Raw genomic sequence first — 24,204 nt, forward strand, 5'->3', positions numbered from 1 at the left:
GTGATGAGTAGAGGAGTGACTTTAACTAAAGGTCTGGTGATGAGTAGAGGAGTGACCTTAACTAAAGGTCTGGTGATGAGTAGAGGAGTGACTTTAACTAAAGGTCTGGTGATGAGTAGAGGAGTGACTTTAACTAAAGGTCTGGTGATGAGTAGAGGAGTGACCTAAGCTAAAGGTCTGGTGATGAGTAGAGGAGTGACTTTAACTAAAGGTCTGGTGATGAGTAGAGGAGTGACCTTAACTAAAGGTCTGGTGATGAGTAGAGGAGTGACTTTAACTAAAGGTCTGGTGATGAGGGTACGGCAGAGAGATTACCCCTGTGGTTCTGTGGTCCCTGTGGTTGAGTAAGCTCCTGATTCAGTGAGGTGTTTCCTGTCCCAGCAGGGGTCCAGGTGACCAGGCGGGTTTAAGTAGTGAGCACTTTCACTTGAAGTTAAACACTGACCAACAGTGACAACACATGCAAAAACCGCTGCCTGTACTACACACTCTCACACACACACACACACACACACACACACACACACACACACACACACACACACACACACACACTCAAAGATATCTAATCATGTTAACATTGTCCTTTATGTTTGTAATGACATCTGCTGTAATTCCAAATGCTTTGAGCTTTTTGTTGTTGAATACATGACCATCCTGATTAGCAGAGATGTATAGTAACAAACGACTTCACTACTGTACTTAAGTACTAAAATGCTGTATCTGTACTTTACTGGAGTATAATTTTTTTCTTCTACTTCCACTTTTACTTCACTACATATTTTTGATGGGTTTAATACTTTTACTCCAATACATTTTTCATGTGCTGAATCGTTACTCGTTACAATTATAAAAATGTTCCCATTGATTTCTGTTGGAAGACTCATTGCTCGTTGGCCGGAAACGGAAAGGGGGGCTGTTTACGTTTGGTTGTAGTCTTTTCTTTTGGTTCTCAGTCTCAACAGTAGGGCTAGAATCGAACGAAAAGACTACAATCAAACGTAAACAGCCCCCCTTTCCATTTCCAGCCAACGAGCAATGAGTCTTCCAACAGAAATCAATGGGATTTACAAAATGTGATAAAATAGCAATCAAACACAACAGAAATTGTATTTCGCTACGATACTTGATTTGGAACATCAACAAACACCACTAACCACTCGGTGAGTTGTACATTTATGAAAACAAACATTTAGGGTTGTTTTAAGGACACGTCGCCAGCCATTCTGAAGCAGGCAGGGGCGATTCTAAATGAGGCAAATACCCGAGACAGGACCAATAGTCAACATGTCGGTGTCAACCACTCTATTTCAACCTAGACAAACCAGAAAGGGGGCTCAATGTTCAAAATACCGGAATTGTCCTTTAACTTACCCATGTTTGTACCCTTGTTTCTTGGAATACCCCTCTGGCCTTTGAGATGTTTTAGTTGTTTGTTTTTACATAAACACTTGTATGTGGCATTTGACAGCTTTAAGACAGCTCTGTATGTATTCCTGTCCTTGTATTGCTGCTACAGCCAAAGGAATTGTGTGTCCTTCAGTTTAAATATTTGAGATAATATTAACAATATGATATTCAAACTTTTGACTGCTTTCTTTAATATAAACATAACACAATACTTTTACTTTTACTTTCAGTACTTGAGTAGTACATTTTAAAATAAACTACTTGCAATATTTAAGTACAAAACATTTTGAATACTTTAGTACTTCCACTTAAGTGGGGTGTTTAAAGAACACTTCTACTTCTACTCAAGTCACTTTTTTGATACAGTACTTGTACTTTTACTTAAGTCTGGGTCTCTAGTACTTTATACATCTCTACTGATTAGACACAATCTATGTCTGTGTTTGTGTTTCATTTCAATGTATTTGTAATTTAAATAACTTTGACTTTTAGATGGATCACAGCATTCCTCTCAATATTCATGATTTTACACACATGTGTACTTTGAATATTCATTAACTGAGCACTGCACACGCACACTCACAACACACACACAGACACACACACACACGACACACACCACAAACACACACACACACACACACACACACACACACACACACACACACACACACACACACACACACACACACACACACACGTTTATCATCCTCCTCCTGTCATGCAAGGATTCATCTGTTGCTGTTCAGTACAGCAACACAATACCACAGACATCACTAGTCCTAATACCAGAGACATCACTAGTCCTCAAGATACACCAGTCTTAATACCAGAGACATCACTAGTCCTCAAGAGACACTAGTCTTAATACCAGAGACATCACTAGTCCTCAAGAGACACAAGTCCTAACACCAGAGACATTACTAGTCCTCAAGAGACACAAGTTCTAAAATCAGAGACATAACTAGTCCTCAAAAGACACTAGTCCTAATACCAGAGACACTTTTCCTAAAACAAGAGACACTAGTCCTAAAACTAGAGACAACACTAGTCCAAAAACAAGAGACACTAGTCCTAAAACAAGATACACTAGTCCTAAAACAAAAGACAACACTAGTCCTAAAATAAGAGACACTAGTCCTAAAACCAGAGACACTAGTCCTAAAACAAGAGACACTAGTCCAAAAACAAGAGACAACACTAGTTCTAAAACAAGAGACAACACTAGTCCTAAAACAAGAGACCACATTAGTCCAACACAATGTTACATATTTGGAAAGTTAAAGGATACCAAATATTTTAAATGTTTTGGACTTGTTAAACTTATGCTTTTCATTCGTCTGCAGTCTCTGTATAGAAAGCACATTGTGATGAAGTCAATTCTCACAGTGTATACTGATGTGTAATAAAACACATCTCTCTGGTACACTTGGACAGGAAGGAAGTGAGTGACACAAAACAATAGTATTAACAAACAAATTATTAAAGAGCAGCCTCATAATTATTTTAAACTACATGAACACACTAAAGTACACAATGCGCAGACTGTTGTAAAGGTGACATCAGAAATAGAACTTTTAATAGTGTGTCATCAGCGGAGAACGGCCTGATTCATGTGCAATGTTTGAATCAGTGTTAAGGAGCTGAGAGGAGAGCTCAGCAGGGGGCAGCCTCACACGTTGTTCACAACAAACGCAGGATACTGTATCTGCTGGAAGAAAGTAAGACTTGTTTAAAAATAAAGAGAATAATAAAGAAAAACGATGAATCATGTCAATGTCAATTATAGTGATAATAATAATGATAATAATACAAAATAAAGTAATAATTATGAATAAGAGTGTTGAAGGACTTGGTCATTGGACGATCCTGGCTATGAGTTGAGCCACCTGAAGCTGTTGGTTAGAATCCATCAGAGCTGAAGGAGGAGGAGGAGGAAGGGGGAGACGGGGGGTGGGGGGGGGGGGGGGGTGGCAGGCCGGCCTCTCTCCTCAAGGACCCGCTGGAGGCAGGTGACCACGCGGTCGTCCCGGGTTAACCCCTCCACGACCTCTCAGGGCGTGACCCTTCAGGTCGTGACCTCTGTCTCCAGGGCTTTCCTCAGTTAATCCCCGTCTGACGAGCTCAACAGACTCCATGGCCCTGGAACCCTAACCCCGTTCATGTCATAGGACACGCCCCCTGCTGTAGGGCTGGGGGTGGACCGCCCCCCCCCCCTCTCAGAGGGGAAACGACACGACAAACAGGAGAGGGAGATTTGGGTCTTACCTCACTGCTCTGTGCACCGTGATGTCACACACACACACACACACACACACACACACACACACACACACACACATACACTCAACTCTCATGCAAACGCATAGACCAACATAGAGTGTGACAGACAGACAGAGAAACAGACAGATAGACAGACAGACAGACTGACGGACAGACACACAGACAGGCAGACAGACACACAGACAGACAGGCGTACAGGGCTAGTGTGTCTGACCAGGCCGGTGTACAGCTGTGAGAGCTGACTCTATTTCCAGCCTGCAGGCGGCAGGATCAGAGTGACAACAGGTGGGGGGCGGACTGACCTTCATCTGGTACACAGACCAGTACACAGACCAGTACACAGACCAGTACACAGACCAGTACATAGACCAGTACATAGACCAGTACATAGACCAGTAAACAGACCAGTACATAGACCAGTACATAGACCAGTACACAGACCAGTACATAGACCAGTACATAGACCAGTACACAGACCAGTACATAGACCAGTACATAGACCAGTACACAGACCAGTACATAGACCAGTACACAGACCAGTACACAGACCAGTACACAGACCAGTACATAGACCAGTACACAGACCAGTACACAGACCAGTACATAGACCAGTACACAGACCAGTACATAGACCAGTACATAGACCAGTACATAGACCAGTACACAGACCAGTACATAGACCAGTACACAGACCAGTACACAGACCAGTACATAGACCAGTACATAGACCAGTACACAGACCAGTACATAGACCAGTACATAGACCAGTACACAGGAGTAGAATCTTAGACGGTCTAAAAGGGGAGAAAGTTGAGTGGGAACAGAGAATGTTTGATGGGGGGGGCATCCAGTTTTAACTGCTGGTTGCCATGGTAATCTGGCCTCACCAAGAGCCCATGAAGGTCCTTGGTGTAATTAAAGTGTACAGGTGCTGTGGCAAAGAGCTGTCATTTGAGCGTAATTGGTTGTAAATGCCATCACCGTCCACCAGCAATGAGCGGGAACATCTCTGCTCAAGTGGGCGGGGCCAGGCCAGGGCTCCCCTTACTAGTTCTGGGACTCCATCTTGCCTTTCAATCACGTTTGCACGATGCATGGCAGGGAGGGGGTAGCTGAAAGGGCGTTTGGTGGTTGTAGATCATCTCGCTCCTCCTCTCCTCTCAGGAGAACTGAGGCTCCTTCCAGAGACCGCTGCTAACGTGACCTGAAGCTCTTCTGAGTCTGCTCACAGGTTGCATCTGTCTTGTCAACAGCCAATTAAAACACCCCTTCAACTGCTCATAGTCTTCCATTGTAGTACCGATACACACAGAGAACAACCACAACACCACAACCAGCCTATGGCCTCAAACGTACTGAGAGAGTCTTTAAAACCCTTTGGCTTTAGGCTTTAGATCTCACCTCCTGTTTCCTATTTGACGGCTGGCTAGAGACCCAGTGTGGCTCTGCCTCCACTGCTCCTCACATCACCTTTGCCTCCGTTTCCCCGCCCCATCCCTCCAGGTCCATCACACGCCTCTGTGTACCTGCCTGTTTGACTCTTCCTCAGAGACGACTTCATGTTTCTCCTCCTCTCTCACTGACATTGTTTTACACACCCAGCCATCCGTCCATCATCCATTCATCTCTCCATCATCCATCCATCTGTCCATCATCCATTCATCTGTCCATCACCCATTCATCTGTCCATCATCCATCCATCTCTCCAACCACCAATCCATCATCCCTCCAGCCATCCATCACTCTATGATGAGTATGGTTCCATGAGTTCTATATCCAATGTCTCTCTGGGCCATGGAGGTAAGGCATGGCCTCCTCTGATCCTCCCAGCCCAGATTCCAGACCCATTAACACATACTTCTGACCTGAGGATCTTCTGATAGGTTCAAATCACTGTCAATCACATTCAGTTCAAGTTATTCTCTGTGTTAGAGGCTGGTTTAGGGTTCTGTTAGTGTCATGTTATTCTCTGTGTTAGAGGCTGGTTTAGGGTTCTGTTAGTGTCATGGCAGGCTTGTGATTCTGTGTGTTGTGTACTTTAGGTTTCTGTTATTGTGTGTGTTGTGTTCTTTAGGGTTCTGTTATTGTGTGTGTTGTGTTCTTTAGGGTTCTGTTATTGTGTGTGTTGTGTATTTTAGGTTTCTGTTATTGTGTGTGTTGTGTTCTTTAGGGTTCTGTTATTGTGTGTGTTGTGTACTTTAGGTTTCTGTTATTGTGTGTTGTGTGCTTTAGGGTTCTGCAATGTGCTGGAGAAGCTGTGGTGAGTGGGCGAGGTTTGACAGATTTGAGGTGGCCATGCGGGGGAGTTCTGTGTGGAGGAAGAGGCTTTTGAATATGCAGCGCAGTATAATGCACTTATGCACAAATGCCTCATTGTGTTGATAGTACTGATAGAAATGGAGTTGGAGTCCATCTTTGTGTATCAACTGTCGTGTGCGACAGGCATACAATCAAAGAAGAGGGAAAACAAATATGAATTCATTCATAATCATTCATTCATTGTGCTGAAATATATGGGGATTCCATTTATATTTTTATATCTTTCTCTAATGGAACATCATACACCTGCTTAAACATCAGCATTAATCCAACTTGATTCATTCATGAATAATATATTTTTATTTTGTCTTTATTTAGTCTTTTTTTAGTATTTCTACTATTTCAGTGACATCACCGATCTGTGAATTCATGAAATCAGCCAATAGGAATGATGCACTACCAAACTACAGCCATAGGCATTTCTATGCAATGATGATGATGCAGCCTCTGTTAATGAGAGGGGAAGCACACACTAGCGGAAAATAGACGTATAGAGTGTGTATGTCTGTGTGTTGCTTTGTGGTGACCTGGTCATAGGGGCCGGGGGGGGGGGGGAGGGGGAGGGGGCTACTCCTGTTACACAGACATAGAAGAGGTTTGAAACACAAATGAACGTCACACACACACACACACACACACACACACACAGAGCAACACACACACACCCTCACTCCCAGAGTAGTGAGGTGGTCCGCTACAGACGTTTGATTTGAACGGCCCCCTGACCTTGGGGGGGGGTTCCTGCAGGGCCGGGTCCCGGTCCGAAGACAGACCGGACCCAGCTGATGAGGGGCTAGGTGTGAGGACCGGACGTCAACGGGGTTTATTTAGCTCTAGTGTACAACAAATCCCCTCTGAATGAGTACAGAAGCCCTTGAAGGACATTCATTCCAACATTTAGGTCAGTAGAGTGTTGTTGCTTTTGTCTTTGTCACATTATATCTGTTCTGTGGACTAAAAATGGACTAGAAATGGACCAAGTTCGCCTTCCTCTTTAATCAAACCACGGTTCAAGTCTTTATTTTAGCTAATGCATGATAAGGTCCTTTAGGAATATGGTTGTGTGGATTCATTAACATCAGGCCTCGTTTTAACTGGTTGTTGTGTGAGCAGAAGTCCAGTGTACCACCCTTCCAGTTAATAATGTTTACAGGAAAGAACAAACAAAGATTGATTTTAGTGCGCTACCTTCGTGTGTTCATGGTAGAGATAAAGGTTGTCCCAAATCGATTCTTTCAGCCCATAACCTAGTGAACAGAAACCCACTTGGCTGGTATCGTTGACCAGGAAAGAGAAGATTGCAGTCGTGCTCTGCAGTGGTTGGAAGTAATAAACCTGGAGAGGTCCCCCTCTGGCAGCTGGCTGATTGTTCCTCCTCATGTCTCCTGCTGATAGCATGTGCTAGGGCGGCTAGGATCACGTGCTAGATGAGCTAATATCACGTGCTAGGTGAGCTAATAGCATGTGCTAAGTGAGCTAATATAATGTGCTAGGCGAGCTAATATCACGTGCTAGGTCAGCTAATATCACGTGAGAGGTGAGCTAATATGTCATATCAGTACTTTTTAGTTCTTCTTTAGTTCTTGTCCTGACCTTCCAGGACCATTATGTCCAGCCTCACACATACAATATAGGTAAGATATATCGACCCGGGCCGGGACACACATAGACACACACACATACACACGACACACACACACACATACACACACACACACACACACACACACACACACACACACACACACACACACACACACACACACACACACACTTTTAGAGGTTGAAAGGGAGGAGAAATTCAGATTAACAACGGGCCTATTCTGTTTCTAGTCATCCATTCTTAGGTGCATGATGAACAGGATGTCAATGCAAACATATTTCTATGTACTTATGTACAGGCCCCCCCACCGTCGGTTTATTTTAAGCTGGTCCTTCACCCCCCCATGCCCTGCTCACCTCCCTGCCCTGCCTCCCCTTTATACCTCCTGGATTCTTCCCTGCACCTCCTCCCAGCTCGGGGAGCATCTGGAAACAGTTTGCTGTGTCAGTTGCAATGTGAAGACACTCAAGTCTGTTAGTTATATTACTCACAATCCACAGTTGGATTGACAACCAATAGAAGCCAGTGTTTGGGAAGAGGGCCGGACACCGAGAACTCTCAGCCAGTCAACAGCCGGTGTTGGGTGAACGTGGATGAGGCTCCAACCAGCATATTCACAGAATGATGATTTTACACATGAATATGTGTAATGCAAGGATTCCTGTTTGGGTTACTTCCTTGAATCCGGCCCGCCTGTCTGTGTATTCTTGGAAAATTGTGAGCTGAATCTGTGTCTCTGATGTCCCGCCTGAGAAACCTCAACTTCCTTCTGGATTAACAAACCCCTCTCTCTCTGATCCAGGGTCAGCATGGAAGAATCAGAGCTGCTGAAGGAGAGGATCCAGGCCATCACAGTAAGTGAACATCGCTGCCACTGGTTCATCCCACTCACGCACTCGGGGGTCACCAGTATAGGTATGGCCATCACAGTAAGTCACCATCGCTGCTACTGGTTCATCCCACTCACACACTCTCGGGTCACCAGAATTGGTCAACAATACTGGGATTAGACCCTTCCTCTGTTTAAAGACAGGGTGGGGTCTCATCCCTGACACTGGGACCCGACCCCTCCCTCTGTCTTCAAACAGAGGAAGTCAGCGAAGCAGACCGCCAGGTCACTATTAATACCAGGGACGTCACCATGGCGATCCCCTTTCACAAAAGATTACAAACTCATCCTGGATGGATTAGTTATAGTTCACCACTGAGCCACGCGTCCCTCCGTCCACCGGCCCAACAGTTAAAGCAATCTGTACTGCAGGGGTTCATCTGGCAACACCAACGTTGCGTCATTGAAACCCATAAATAAACTAATTTGAAGATGGACGCTTTGCACAATGCACAAAGGAGTCATCCTAGGACAACACAGGTGACAGAGGAGTCATCATAGGACAGCACAGGCGTCGCTCATAACACTGACTCTGGGTCTGCTGCTTAACATACCAGGACACTGGGAGCAGACCAGTGGAGATAAGTGTACTCCACGTGCGCTGGTACATATGAGGAGCAGACCCATAGCTAGTGTCAGAGTGATGTACCTGTGTTGTCCCACCATGGTGCCTGTGTAATGGACTTCACACAGGCAGGCTTGTGTGGGCCTTGTGTTTGCTGCTTGGGGTGACGTTGAAGGGTCGTACGTATGGAACAGGTGCACATATGCGTTAACGGACACACAGACAATGTGCCCACTAACAGCAAGTACATGAGGCCCGGTCGTAGAGGTCTGCTTGTTCCAAAAACAACTTGTGGCCTCTACCCTGGGGTGCTGCCAAGTTCTAGCGGATCTCGATTAACGACATCATTGACAAGCAGCAGACAGCGAGTCTGAGGCCGCGATGTGAAACATTTGCAGGTGTAATATGTTCCATGGCGTATGGAGCTGTAATAACTCCCTTGCTCTTTGATTTTACGCCCTCTACAGGACAAGAGGAGAGTGCAGGAGGACATCGCCAAGAAGAGGAGACTGATCGAGGAGGAGAAGTTACAACTTCAGTACATAAAGGTGCTCTTGAGTAAAGAGAGTCAACATAACGTCTCCAGTTGAATGTGTTTAGAGGACTGGAATACTGAAGCTTAACCCAACATCCCCTCTGTTGAGACAACACTTGGAACCAGGACGGTTGGCAAAGCGCTTTAGGTTCTGATGGCTTTATCAGGTATCTTAGTTTTCTCAACCTTATATTATTATTCTATCCAAAGAAAAAGAGAGGTCTATATAAAAACAATGACGCTATTTTAACCATCAAAATATTGTGTGCAGATTCAGAGAACTTTATTCATCCTGAGGAACAATTGTGACGGTCACAGTAGGGCTGTTCAAGATAGAATATATTTACATAAATATATAAATATTTTAACATATGTATAAATAAGGCAAGGCAAAAAATGTGAAAAGGCAAACTATATACAGAGACGGGTTAAAGAAGTGTGAGGTGCTGCTCTAGAATGAGGTCTGGACCTGAACCCGGTTCTCCTGCAGAAGAAGGCTCTGAGGGAGCAGTGGCTGATGGACGGCCTGAGCCCGCAGACTGGGGAGGACCAGGAGGCGCAGAGGCTCCAGGTCCAGGAGGAGCAGGAGCAGACCGTCCTGCTGCAGAGCAACATCGACAGGTACAGCAGGTCCGCCTCACTAGGGGCTGGTCCACCGCACTAGGGGCTGATCTGAATAAGTCATCTGTTCATATTAGAAGTGATATACACCTACAAAACACTTATTTGCTCGTGCAATATGACTTGTTTCCTTGCTCCTTGAATGTGTTGGTTTCAGCCGAAGCGGCTCACTGGGACTGCCAGAGCCTTGAGTTGGGAAAGGGTAGAATACATCAGACAACAAGTCACAGTGAAGGCAGACTCTCTCCCTCCACCCTTTTAGTGTCCATTAGTAGTGGTCCACAAGCCATCAGAAAGCAACAAGCAAGCTCCCTTTGGTGCCATTATGCATGTCCAAGAGTGGCCGAGCCTGGGAAAGACCGCCAGGTCTTTCTTAGCTGTTTGGTATTCTGTGCCTCCCACTCTCTGTCCACTCGCTCATTATTTGCAGCCTGTGGGGTTAGGAGGAGGCGTGGGGTTAGGTGGTGGCAGGTAGGATTAGGACGCCTACTACTTTCACCTACTTAAAACCTGGCTGGGAGTTCTGAGTGTCAGTCACTCAGACATCCTCAGACATACATCCCAACAGTCTGTTATGTAACAGGGCTTCCCACCAAAAGCTCCTCTGTCTGGGAATGCCAGCTTAAAGGAGAACTCTGGCAATTTTGAACCCCATTATTGTTTTCCTGAGGGTCACCCCATGTTGAGGGAAGCTAAAAACCTGACAAAAATTTATTAGACCAAGCCAGAGATCTGCACTGGCTGCCGGCGCTACGGAATAGCTATAACTCTAACCTATGGGGGCAAGCTCTTTATCCGCTTTTGGGGCTTCTAAACACATTCAGAAAACCATTCCAAGACCTACAGTATGTAACACAAGTTGGTTCCTTATGAGACACCACCGTGCTCGTTTAACTCAAATAGTGTGGCGAAACAGTATAAACTTTGCGTTATTGCATGTAAACACTCACCGCAGATTACCCCGTGGACATATCCAGAGAGCCCTTACTAGCCGATAGCAGAACGGATGCTCTCCCAGCCACTAGCCACAGTGGCTGTGCATCTGCACACATCCGTTCTGCTATCGGCTAGCTGTCGCGGATAAAGAGCTTGCCCCCATAGGTTAGCGTTATAGCTATTCTGTAGCGCCCACAGCCAGTGCAAATCTCTGGCTTGGTCTAATCAATTTTCGTCTGGCTTTTAACTTCCCTCAACATGGGGTGACCCTCAGGAAAACAATAATGGGGTTAAAAATTGCCAGAGTTCTCCTTTAACACAATCATCCAATCAGCCTCAGTGGACAGATCCATGCCGGGTTCAACAAGGATGGAACCATATAGGGAAGGCTGGGTTTAGGCTGTAAGGGAGGCTGGGTTTAGCTGTAGGGGAGGCTGGGTTTTGCTGTAGGGAAGGCTCAGTTTAGCTGTAGGGAAGGCCAGGTTTAGGCTGTAAGAGAGGCTGGGTTTAGCTGTAGGGAAGGCTGGGTTTAGCTGTAGGGAAGGCTGGGTTTAGCTGTAGGGAAGGCTGGGTTTAGCTGTAGGGAAGGCTGGGTTTAGCTGTAGGGAAGGCTGGGTTTAGCTGTAGGGAAGGCTGGGTTTTGGCTGCTGAAATAATAATATACTGTCACCCCTGAGTCCATGCCTGTTGTGCTGTCAGAGCGAACAGGGCACTGTTTCCTGTCAACAGGTGGATTATCTGGAGAGAGCATCTCAACAGGGTGGGCCGCTGGCTGCTGAGCCCAGGGGCTTTGCCTCACACCCCAGGTGTGAGGCCAAATGTCCTTTGAGCGGAACCGAAAAGCCCTTTGGATAAGAGACACAATGGGACAATGTGGGGGGAGAAATGTCTCTCTTAACACCTGGCTAAAACATCCCATTATCCCAGGAAATGGGGTTGGAAAGATAACCTCTGACTGGAGGCAAAAAAAGGATTTCAAATAACAGCAAAGGAATCAAACTGAATTGCAAAGTCAAAAAATGCTCTCATCTGCTCTGTTGTATTTTCTATCTTTACCTTTACGTCAGCTACTTTAGCCATCCGTTTTTTTATATTTCGTAAGCACAGCATAGTTTTACTGCCTCAATCCATGCAGAGTGACACCTTTTGATTGTCCCTTCCTAAGCCTCCAGTGACTCACTCCATTCATTGTCCATCCATCATCGTTCATTATGTTTCCACAGCACCGCTGCAGAGGCGGTGTGCATGTCGTTGTATTATCCCCTGATGCATTCTCTCCTCCCACAGAATAGAGAAGGAGATTGAAAACCTGGAAACCCAGGAGCTGAACATCTCCGCCAATGAAGAAGTGATCCTGAAACGCTTGAAAGAGGTTGAGAGGACAGCTGAAGACATCATAAAGGTAGGCGTGCTGTCTTCTGACCTTCCTATTCTTTGTGTTTGAGATTGCTGTGCTTTCCTCTGACCTTCATCACTTACTTTGTGTGGACAATATGAATTTAGCCCTCATTTCGTTGGTCAATAATGGATTTAAATCCTTGAAACCAGACTCCAAACACAAAAATGTCTGAGGTGGAAATGCATGACTTGTGCACACGTGAGTTCTAATCGCAAAGGAAACTAACAAACTAACGGTTAACACCTTCGCCTAACACACCTTCTCAGCCTGCGGCAGATTTTGCAACATGCTTTGGCATTCTAGAAAGATGCTTTTCTGGGGCCAGTGTGTGGGTGTGCTGTATTCACCAGCTGATGGGCTTGCTGTGCACTAATATAAGCACATACACAGACAGACAGACACACACACACACACACACACACACACACACACACACACACACACGCACACGCACACGCACACACACACACACACACACACACACACACAAGGCTTGCTCTCCATTTCCTTTTTCCTGCTGCCTGTATTTCAAGACGCGAGAAGGATGAGGAGTGCCGTGGTTAACTTGTGGATGCTAACACCTAACACCGACTCAACCCTGTCATGTGATTTTGGACCTCCTTCTCCTCCTCTCTGGAACTGTTCCTAAGCTTCTGTATCTTCACACACAGGAGCTAAACGCAGGGTTCAATGAAGGTAAAGGTCAACTTTTTCTATCCTTAATTTCCTTTTGCTTTCGCCATTTGTACAGCTTCTGAAATTCTGAAAGTAATATTGAAATATTCAAGTCAATTTATTTTGTATATATTTTTTAAAGTATATTAGTACCTAACGATACTAAACACAGTATATATTTTTGCTATGATTGATAAATAAGCATATTGATTTTCCTCAAGTCACAGATCCCACTTTGCAGTTTCAGGTCTAATCGCTCCAACTCCGATGACTCTGTCTGATCCGCTGCCTACCGTCTCACCCTCTCCAAGAGCCAGAACCCTACAAAGAGAGGCTGACGATGGGGATTCCAAGAGAGGTACGTATGCTGCAGGATCTCTTACTGTAATGCAAACTATTCATGTGGATACACTGACTGGGAAAAGCATTCATTTGAAATGGCACGACAAGGTCTCTTTAGCTGAAGTAACGTGGTCTCTCAGGTCTCTCAGGCCTTAACTCTCTCAGGTCATAGATCTTAACCTAAGAGTTGTTTTTCTCCAGCTACCTTTGCGATGGAGATCAGCGTGGAGCATGACCCCCGGACCGGGGAGAGTCACGTGGTTGCCATGTCAACCATCACCCCAGACGACGCCCAGGAGAAAGGAGTCAAGGTGTACGACGACGGCCGGAAGTCTGTGTATGCGCTAAACCACGCCCACCAAAAGAGTGAGACGGAAGGACCTGAGGAAATGACCCAGTCAGAGGTAGAGGAGCTCCTCAGCCAGGCCATGGACAAAGAGGTGCCGAGCGAAGTTCAATACCACCAGCCTGTATACTCTAAATCTACATCCTACCACGGAAACAGCAGGCCATCCACACCCAGAACCCCCAAAACACTGAGGCAGACCCCCACTCCCACCGGCCGCAGCCTGTCCACCTGCCCGGCCCAGAATGGAGCTCAGAGTCTTGAAATCGTAGAAAGTGGCCTTGACCGGCATCATGTAGGGTCAAAGGGCCCATGCAGCCCCGCCCCTTCACAGCGGCCAAGGGACGCAGCCCAGAGGTGTGAGGAGATCGCTCAGCAGTCCCTGTTTTACATTCCAAACCAAGCCCAGGCCCAAGACTCACCGCCTCGGTCCCACAATCCAAACCTCCCCAGCGGCCAGGCTGGCTCCCCTGTTCCCAATGCAGTGACGCTGGTTTCCGTCACAGCCAGGTCAGAAGGGGTCCCCATTCAACCGGTCTACAGGGGTGATGACAGGTCCGGTCCTCACCCACAGTCTGGTCTTTGTACTCCAGATGCAGTGATGGACCACATGGCTTCCTGCAGGGTGTCACCCTGCTATCAGGAGAGCGAGGCCTCGCTGAACGACTTCAACGCGCTCACGCAGGACTTTGAGGAAGAGCCGGTCACCATGATCTTCATGGGCTTCAAGAATGCAGAAGAGGCGAAGGACGAGGAGGACTTCCAGGCAGAGCTGGTGATGATCTGCAACAGCGAAGAAGAAGAAGAAGAAGAAGACGACGAGGATCACAGCTTCAAGAGGGACACAGATGAGGACGGGAGCGGGAGTCTTTCCTATCATCCACAGGGATACAGCAGCAAGGTCTTCTGTCCTCGAGTCGCGGTGGCCAAAGTGTCGGGTGATTTGGCGCCGAATGAGGACATCTGCACAAACTGTGACGAGGACGTACTTCCACTCAAGCCCACCTTCATCCACAAGCCTGGCAATAACGGCTCCTGCCTGGACAGACAGCCACAAGCTACGTCCACCTGGAAGAGATGATGGGTCTTTTTGTGACTTTCTTTAATTTAATTAATTAATTATTTTTTTGCTATCTCATTCATCTTATCCTTCTTTATATATTCTAAGTGCCTTACTACCTACAGAGACGTTCTTGTGCAATATAATAACCATTTACCCGAGAGTGCCTTTGTTTTCAGTTGGTTCAGTTCAACAACTATCTCAGAGACAGCTTGGTTTCGCTGCCATCTATTGGTGATAATAGTGCATTGCATATTAATCCATCGTAACAACAGCTAACACTGTCGTTAAGTAAGGCCGTTTTGATTGAAAGTGTAATTATGACCGCTAACTGTAAAACCCAAATAATATATTCAATAAAATATATATATATTATTTCAGCAAATATGGCACATCAAAGTTTATATTTCATTACTTGTACTGTAAATGAGATTGTGTGTGTGTGTGTGTGTGTGTGTGTGTGTGTGTGTGTGTGTGTGTGTGTGTGTGCACATGTGTACATTATCAGAGGAATTTAAGGCTTCATGTTAAAACACATTTACATATGGATTCAGTGCATTGTCTCTCTCCCCATCTCTTAAACAACATTAGATAACACCTTAGACGTACTGCTTAAGATGTTATATGAGAGCAATTACATCATGTAAGAGGAGCTTTTTAGTCAAATGAGAACCCAAGGCTTCTGAAAGGCTTGGGTAGCTTGTGAAAGAAATATTTGCAGGCTAAGGGGGAACATGCTCTATGAATCACCATTGTATAATTTTCTACTACATTCAATCAGCAATGTCTTTGACCATATGAAAATCAAAGAAAGAAAAATAACAATCCTCTGAAAAAAGTGAATACGTCATGAGTAACACACTACATCTTGTAACACAGTGACCGGTCTGTGTATCAATCCTCATGAGTAACACACTACATCTTGTAACACAGTGACCGGTCTGTGTATCAATCCTCATGAGTAACACGGTGACCGGTCTGTGTATTTGGTCCCTTTATGTACAGTATTTGAAACAAAATATCAGAATGGAGCCGCGATCTATGAAAAAATATGAAAAGATCCATGAATAGGGATGGATCAATATTGCATGAAATGATGAGGTGTGTTGATAACTGAAATGCGGTGACCTTGCTCTGAGCTTATCAATCATGGTCTGTTTTTGAGTCTATGAGTTACCTGGTGCATGTAGGTGTATATATGTGTATATAGGTGTATATTATAGGTGTGAGTAGGTCAGGGCAGTTGCCCTGACCTACCCCCCCCCCCCATGCATAATCATTTTGTCATACAGGCTACTGGGGGCTGTGTGTGGGCCCTAGCGGGCTGTGGGGCCTTATAATTGTCATAACCTTTCCCCCCTATACGACGGCGCTGGTGTAGGTGTATGTAGGTGTATATAGGTGTGTAGTATGTAGGTGTGTACAGGTGTATATGTGTATAGGTGTGTGTAGGTGTATGTAGGTGTGTATATAGGTTTGTATAGGTGTAGATAGGTGTGTATAGTGAGCGTGTGCGTCCCAAACCTAACCCTTCCAAACCAAATCCTCTATTGGCTGCTTTGAGAACACACCCTCCTTACACCACCTCATCAGCCTCCACCACCTCCCCCCTCCCTCCACACGTGACAGCCGGGCGGGCGGATTTTGGTGCGGTCTGTGTGCAGCGCGCGGACAGAGAGCCTGTCTCCCCCTGTCTCCCCGTCTCCCCCATCCCGCGGGGTGTCTCTAGCAGGTAGGTGACGGGACCGTCGCGGTACGCGTTTTGTGGGCTGCTCGGTAACGGTGACGGTGTGTGGTGTATTAGCCGTCCCGGTGTCAGGGTGTAGCGGTGCGGTCTCGGGGCGGGAGCGTCGAGCGGAGGGACGCGGGGTCCGCAGCGCGAGAGGAAGCGCACATAGAGCTGCGGGACAGGGGCGCGCGCGTGTGCTCGTGTGTCATTGTGCGCGCGGCGTTATCGCGGTAGGCATGGATACCTAATGACTAGAATTTCGTTGTTTTTTCTAAGTTACTATTTGGTAGATAGAAGTATCATTGATTTATTTTTTATGATCATTATTTATATTAAAGCAAAATTGAACCGCAAAAACACGTTTAAACATAGATCATGCATTATCTCTGAGACGTGTGCAGATAGCTGATAGATAAGTCTCCAGAGCGTCTAAAGCAGCCCTTCTCCTCATCACTGCTACATGAAGACATCCTCTCCGTTGGGAGGCTGAGACAAACATGTCTGTGTTGTCTGGTTCTTGAACACACGTGTTGGTTTTCGATTCGGGACAAAGTGCATAGAGGATGCATTCTCAACACACGGCGGTGTCTCTGTTGCTCCTCGGACGGTTTCGTCCGGGTCGATGTGTTGCTGGCTGTGTTTCTGTATTTGTGTGTGACATGAATAAGATATCTGCCATGCCAGGGATAAAGCATCGAAAGCAACTGAGCGGTTTGTAAGCGAGAGAGAGAGAAAGAGCCTAGCTCATTGTGAGCGTTCAGTTTCTCCAAGGCTGCTGGTCCTGTTGCGGTCACAGCTTAATGTCCTCTAAGACTAGACACACTCAGTACGTTTACATGCACAGCTTAATCCGATTAAAGCCATAGTTCGAATATGCTCCGCAATTGGACAACTGCAATTGTCTGAGTATACATGGCGGTGAGTAAACCGATTAATTGGCTGAAACATGTCACGCTCCGGTACGATAGGTGGCGCTGTACCCATTTCAACTAGTGGTAATAGAGCCACCGGTTGACCTCTTTACGTCACCAGCAACAACAAACTCGGGCAGCGTTCGACAAAGATGTTTTCAGTAGACAGCTGTCAGTTCACTTCGGGTCCATATCATTTCTCAGACGCTCCATTGTTCCGACCTCTCGGTCATATGCGGACTCATCCGCCAGCAGAGCCAGCTCCTCCAGCTGGACTCTGCATACGACCAAGAGGAACAATGGAGCGTCGGAGAAATGATATGGACCCGAAGTGAACTGACAGCTGTCTACTGAAAACATCGCTTTCTCCTCCATGTTGCGTTTCATATTATCAGAGAATACCCCCGTCAGTTTGGCCGCAGCGCAATGAATGAAGATCTTAGTTACTACTTTACAACCTCGTTGATGAGCAACATTTAGAAAAACATGTACTTTTAATTCAGCATTGGGTGAAATCGAAGCGTAGTGTGTAGTGAATGCATGTTGATGATGATACACTTCTTATAGGGGGTGACTACATTGGCACGACACCGGCTTCCTCTATCTTCTGCGCCACCTTTCTAAATAAATCGCAGTTTCTCGTTTTTCGACAGCGACAACAACACGTACGTATACCATCTCCTTCTACTTCCAGCTCACGGCCCCCGGAAAAGATCTCGAGCATGCGCAGAACGCAAACTCCGAAACATGCTGTTTACATGCAGGTAGAGACCGGACTATGAACGACTTATCTAGGTGTTCTTCTCCGATTTCGCTTGACCGTTCATGTGCCGATTTTTGTGCGAAGTAGATCGGGTAAAGGTGTTTACATGCATTTCACAAGTCCTGTTGAGGTCTTATTCGTTTAGTTACCCGATTATGACTCTGCATGTAAATGTGCTGACTGATCCCACAGCTGCTAGGTTACATCTCCCCTTCACTGCCTCATGTCCTCAGATACACTGATCCCAGAGCTGCTAGGTAACATCTCCCATCATCACAGCCTTATGTCCTCGCTACAGACATCCCAGAGCTCCCAGAGCCCCCAGACCCTCAGACCCTCAGACCTTCAGTCATGCACCAATGTTCATGTGATTAGGATTAGAGAAATGAAAACACATTTCAATGAACAATGACATAAGTATACCATATGGTACATGCATGTTAATATATAAGATAGATCGTATCTCCCTTCACAGCATTTGATCACCAAGATGTCATGGAGAGGATATATAACTACTTCGGTAGGCTATTAACTATTATTGAAGATTCACATGAACTTAAAATAATCAAGCCTGTGAAAAGGATATTTAAGCTTGAAATATTGCAGTTTATTTCCTCATCTATCTAAATGACAATAAATAATAGTTATTTTATTTGTGATTTCCGTATCTTCCTGCAAATCCTGAAACAATGTGTTCCCATGGAGGTTTACCATTGGAGCACACAGACGCTGGGTTGGAGAGCTGTGGTGGATTGGCTGAGTGGCCTCAGGGCTCCCATCTCCATCAGCACCCTCATTCTAATGACATATCCTCCAATACCTCCACACACACCCACCCACCCACCCACCCACACCACACACACACACACACACACACACACACACACACACACACACACACACACACACACACACACACACACACAGGCATGATGTGTGTGCATGAAGAAGGTTTGGGCTTTGCACATCTTTCCATCCATTAGCCTGGAACTAGCAGCATTATCCTGGACCTAGCAGCATTATCCTAGACCTAGCAGCATTAACATGGACCTAGCAGCATTATCCTGGACCTAGCAGCATTAACATGGACCTAGCAGCATTAACATGGACCTAGCAGCATTATCCTGGACCTAGCAGCATTAGCCTGCAGTGAAGTTGGATATGATCTCCCTTTGGATGCTGTACTGCAGGCTAGTGGTAGGTACAGCTTTAGGTACAGCTTAGCTAGGTGCTAATGAATGGCTAAACAGTGTTGCTTGCCATTAAACTCATTCACGCCAAACTCTTGGTGTTTTATAGCTACACATTAGTCACCAGCTATCAACCTGTCTCAAAACCCCTGGAAGTTTTTTAATTGGATTCAAGGCTGAACCTCACAGCGACTAAGAGTCTCCTAAGATTACTGATACTGTCTGTTATGTATTACAGTACTACAAGAGTCTCCTAACATTACATGATACTGTCTGTTATGTATTACAGTACTACAAGAGTCTCCTAACATTACATGATACTGTCTGTTATGTATTACAGTACTACAAGAGTCTCCTAACATTACATGATACTGTCTGTTATGTATTACAGTACTACAAGAGTCTCCTAACATAACATATTGTCTGTTATGTATTACAGTACAACAAGAGTCTCCCAACATAACATACTGTCTGTTATGTATTACAGTACAACAAGTGTCTCCCAACATAACATGATACTGTCTGTTATGTATTACAGTACAACAAGTGTCTCCCAACATAACTTGATACTGTCTTTATACACATTGTCTCCTTCATTTGCTGAATATATTCATGATGCATATAACGGTACAGAAGTAGGACTATGGAGGCTGGAGGCTGGGTGGAGGGCTGGGTGGAGGCTGGAGGCTGGGTGGAGGGCTGGGTGGAGGGCTGGGTGGAGGCTGGAGGCTGGGTGGAGGGCTGGGTGGAGGCTGGAGGCTGGGTGGAGGCTGGGTGGAGGCTGGAGGCTGGGTGGAGGGCTGGGTGGAGGCTGGAGGCTGGGTGGAGGGCTGGGTGGAGGCTGGAGGCTGGGTGGAGGCTGGAGGCTGGGTGGAGGGCTGGGTGGAGGCTGGAGGCTGGGTGGAGGGCTGGGTGGAGGGTGGAGGCTAGGTGGAGGGCTGGGTGGAGGGCTGGGTGGAGGCTGGAGGCTGGGTGGAGGCTGGAGGCTGGGTGGAGGGCTGGGTGGAGGCTGGAGGCTGGGTGGAGGCTGGAGGCTGGGTGGAGGGCTGGGTGGAGGCTGGAGGCTGGGTGGAGGGCTGGGTGGAGGCTGGAGGCTGGGTGGAGGGCTGGGTGGAGGCTGGAGGCTGGGTGGAGTCTGGGTGGAGGCTGGAGGCTGGGTGGAGTCTGGGTGGAGGCTGGAGGCTGGGTGGAGGCTGGAGGCTGGGTGGAGGGCTGGGTAGACTTAAAAAACGTGAATGTCCCCGAGAGGCAATTTGTTGTACAGTACAGGCATATTGACATGGAATCCACAACACAGACATTGAACCAGACATCTACAGCACTCTTTAACACATTACATACACACATCAATAAATAACAGTACAGTAAAATTGAGTATATTGCATTTCCATAGAAGGCCTGATATAATAAATAAATGAAACTACTGCACCATACTACAAATATTTATCTAGTCATACCCCCCCCCCCCCCCCCCCATCTTATTTAATTGGGTTATCACCATGGGAATGAATGAGTTTTTTGCTCGGTTGATCCTAACGTTTGGGTATCTATATCTACGACCAGAAGGGAGCCGTTTGAATTCCACTGAAAGTAGATTGGTTGTATCCATGCAAACCTTGTCTGCCTTCTGTGCTAATCTGGTCAGATATAGTTGGTACATGTCTACCTGTTGCTTAACAATAATTTTTCCACAGGTTTTAACAATCTTCCCCAATACCATCCATACAATACAATAGGAGAGAATACTCTCAGTAAGTTTTCAGTAAGTCTAAGTTTTCTAAGAAAACACAAGCGCTGTTGGCCCTTTTTTAAAAAAACTAAACAAATCAGCACACTGATCCCATGATAGTTTATGGTCAATAATAAACTATCATGGTAGAGGGCTGGGTAGGGCTAGGTAGAGGGCTGGGTAGGGCTAGGTAGAGGGCTGGGTAGGGCTAGGTAGAGGGCTGGGTAGGGCTAGGTAGAGGGCTGGGTAGGGCTAGGTAGAGGGCTGGGTAGGGCTAGGTAGAGGGCTGGGTAGGGCTAGGTGGAGGCTGGAGGCTGGGTAGAGGGCTGTGTGCGTGCGTGCGTGCGTGCGTGCGTGCGTGCGTGCGTGCGTGCGTGCGTGCGTGCGTGCGTGCGTGCGTGCGTGCGTGCGTGCGTGCGTGCGTGCGTGCGTGCGTGCGTGCGTGCGTGCGTGCGTGCGTGCGTGCGTGCGTGCGTGCGTGCGTGCGTGCGTGCGTGCGTGCGTGCGTGCGTGCGTGCGTGCGTGCGTGCGTGCGTGCGTGCGTGCGTGCGTGCGTGCGTGCGTGCGTGCGTGCGTGCGTGCGTGCGTGCGTGCGTGCGTGCGTGCGTGCGTGCGTGCGTGCGTGCGTGCGTGCGTGCGTGCGTGCGTGCGTGCGTGCGTGCGTGCGTGCGTGCGTGCGTGCGTGCGTGCGTGCGTGCGTGCGTGCGTGCGTGCGTGCGTGCGTGCGTGCGTGCGTGCGTGCGTGCGTGCGTGCTGGCCACATGGTGTTTAAGACATCCATACCCTTCATCAAGTCACTCAAACATGACAGCGTAGAATACAGTAGGAGGGAAGACTAAAGAGAAGCTGAAAGGGTTGAATGGATAAAGAACAAGTCCTTTTGACAGTGTGTTCCCATCTTCTGAGAGTAGTGAGACATACACGCGAGAAGTGAGACAGATACACACAAGAGGAGGGAAACAGATACACGCTAGGAGTGAGACAGACACACAGTAGAGGAGTGAAACAGATACACACTAGGAGTGAGACAGACACACAGTAGAGGAGTGAAACAGATACACACCGGAGGAGAGAGAGATCACAGGAGAGGACAGACAGCTGTGATGGGGACAGAGGGAGGAAGCCACTATAGGTGAGAGACTCTATTTAGAGAGTCGTAATTAAAGTTATTTCCAGTGACAGCTGACCCCTCCCAATCCCGGGACCCCCCCCCTCAGCCCTGGGGGGGGGGGGGGGGGGGACAGACACACTCCGCTGAGATGTAACAGAAGGAAAGATGTCTAACCACACCTCACCATGGTGGAGTCAGGATACAGCAGACTGCCGCTCGGAGCCCGGAGGTGGGGGAATGGAGGGGGGGGGGGGGGGGGGGGCGCAGGATTATGAGGTTGTGTGTCGGTCAGTCGGGTGTCCTGGGGAACGGGGAAAAGCCGGGCTAAGCTACTGTGAAGCCACTGGCCAACCAGACGGCATGACCTCAGACCAGACCGGTCCACAGGACCCGGGGGACAGACCGGTCCACTCAGGACCTCAGACCAGACCGGTCCACTCAGGACCTCAGACCAGACCGGTCCACTCAGGACCTCAGACCAGACCGGTCCACAGCCCAGGCTCCGGGGGACAGAAGCAGGGCCAGATTAATGATGAAGGCTCGGAGATAATGTCACTGAACTTTTCTGCCGCATGCTCAATATGTTACACTAAATAAGGGCTTACAATGTAAATGTACACTATATGACATAATGAATTCTAAATATATATCATTAAAATCTTTAATAAACAGGATTTACACATGACATGTAGGCCTACGTTATGTACAGATTGTACACATGTAGGCCTCGCTGTGTGTAGTTGTGTGTGGCTGTGTGTGGTTTTGTGTGGCTGTGTGTAGTTGTGTGTGGCTGTGTGTGGTTGTGTGTGGTTTTGTGTGGCTGTGTGTAGTTGTGTGTGGCTGTGTGTGGTTGTGTGTGGCAGTGTGTGGTTGTGTGTAGTTGTGTGTGGCTGTTTGTGGTTGTGTGTAGTTGTGTGTGGCTGTTTGTGGTTGTGTGTGGTTGTGTGTGGCTGCGTGTGGTTACGTGTGTGTCCTTGAGTGTTTCCACACTCCCTCCCTCCACACCGCCCCCTCCCTGCTCCTCAGCATGGAGAGCACTTCAGTGAGCAGTGATCAGGCTAGTGCACGTGTGTACGTGTGTGAACACTTGCACGTGTGCAGCTTTGTGTGTCTGTGTGCTGCTTGTGTGCGTGCGTGCGTGTGTGTGTTGCATGCGTGTGCCGGTTTCCTGCGTGGATGTGTTGCACGTACATGTGCGTGTGTCTCATCTAATGGGACTCTGTGGAGGGTGTGTGGGTGGGTCTTGTGTAGCAGCACTCAGCCGCTGGACTGAGTAGTATTAAAGCGCCGTAGCTCATCAGGGGAAATACTTTGTTTACTAATGTGGTGCAGCCCAAAGACTGTTGAGTAGAACGAGTGATATAACATGATGCTCTCCTCCACATGAATGGAAGAGGCTACGATGGGAGCACTAAGGCACTATTAAAACATCACCTCTCTGGAATAATGCAGTAGTCTGCTCTCAGTTATACTCCTCTGTGATTCTATTTCAAATGATGCAAACAAGGATGTAAAATCATCAAATACTTATGATTCTGATAATAGCAGTGTCTCAATCATGTATCTCAATCATTTCACGTGTGTTTCTCAAACAGTGGATATAATTTCTGATGTCAAACTAAATCTATGCAACACGTATAAATGTATCCATGAAAGTATTGTATGTAAGTATTTTGCAAAACATTTGTGTGCTACAGGATTCAGCTGGGACTCACATTTACCCACAGTCCCCATGACCGTAGTAGCCTGGTTGGTTTAATGAGGAGAACCAACATGTTCTATTTGAGG

At 47.0% G+C, this 24,204-nt stretch overlaps 1 protein-coding gene across 1 annotated transcript in view; it reads left to right on the forward strand.

Moving 5' to 3' along the window:
- The window catches only part of palmdb (palmdelphin b), a 16,405-nt gene extending 1,267 nt beyond the window's left edge, over positions 1-15,138 (forward strand). Inside the window, exons 2-8 of the mRNA XM_084475504.1 lie at positions 8,418-8,469; positions 9,537-9,617; positions 10,095-10,225; positions 12,449-12,563; positions 13,232-13,256; positions 13,477-13,593; positions 13,779-15,138. Coding sequence (XP_084331630.1) covers positions 8,418-8,469; positions 9,537-9,617; positions 10,095-10,225; positions 12,449-12,563; positions 13,232-13,256; positions 13,477-13,593; positions 13,779-15,004 — 1,747 coding nt within the window. The 3' untranslated portion in view covers positions 15,005-15,138. The remainder of the gene's footprint in view (positions 1-8,417; positions 8,470-9,536; positions 9,618-10,094; positions 10,226-12,448; positions 12,564-13,231; positions 13,257-13,476; positions 13,594-13,778) is intronic.
- Positions 15,139-24,204: the final 9,066 nt, after the last annotated feature.

This window comes from Micromesistius poutassou (genome assembly GCF_964030765.1).
Source record: "Micromesistius poutassou genome assembly, chromosome: 11".
Taxonomy (NCBI): domain Eukaryota; kingdom Metazoa; phylum Chordata; class Actinopteri; order Gadiformes; family Gadidae; genus Micromesistius; species Micromesistius poutassou.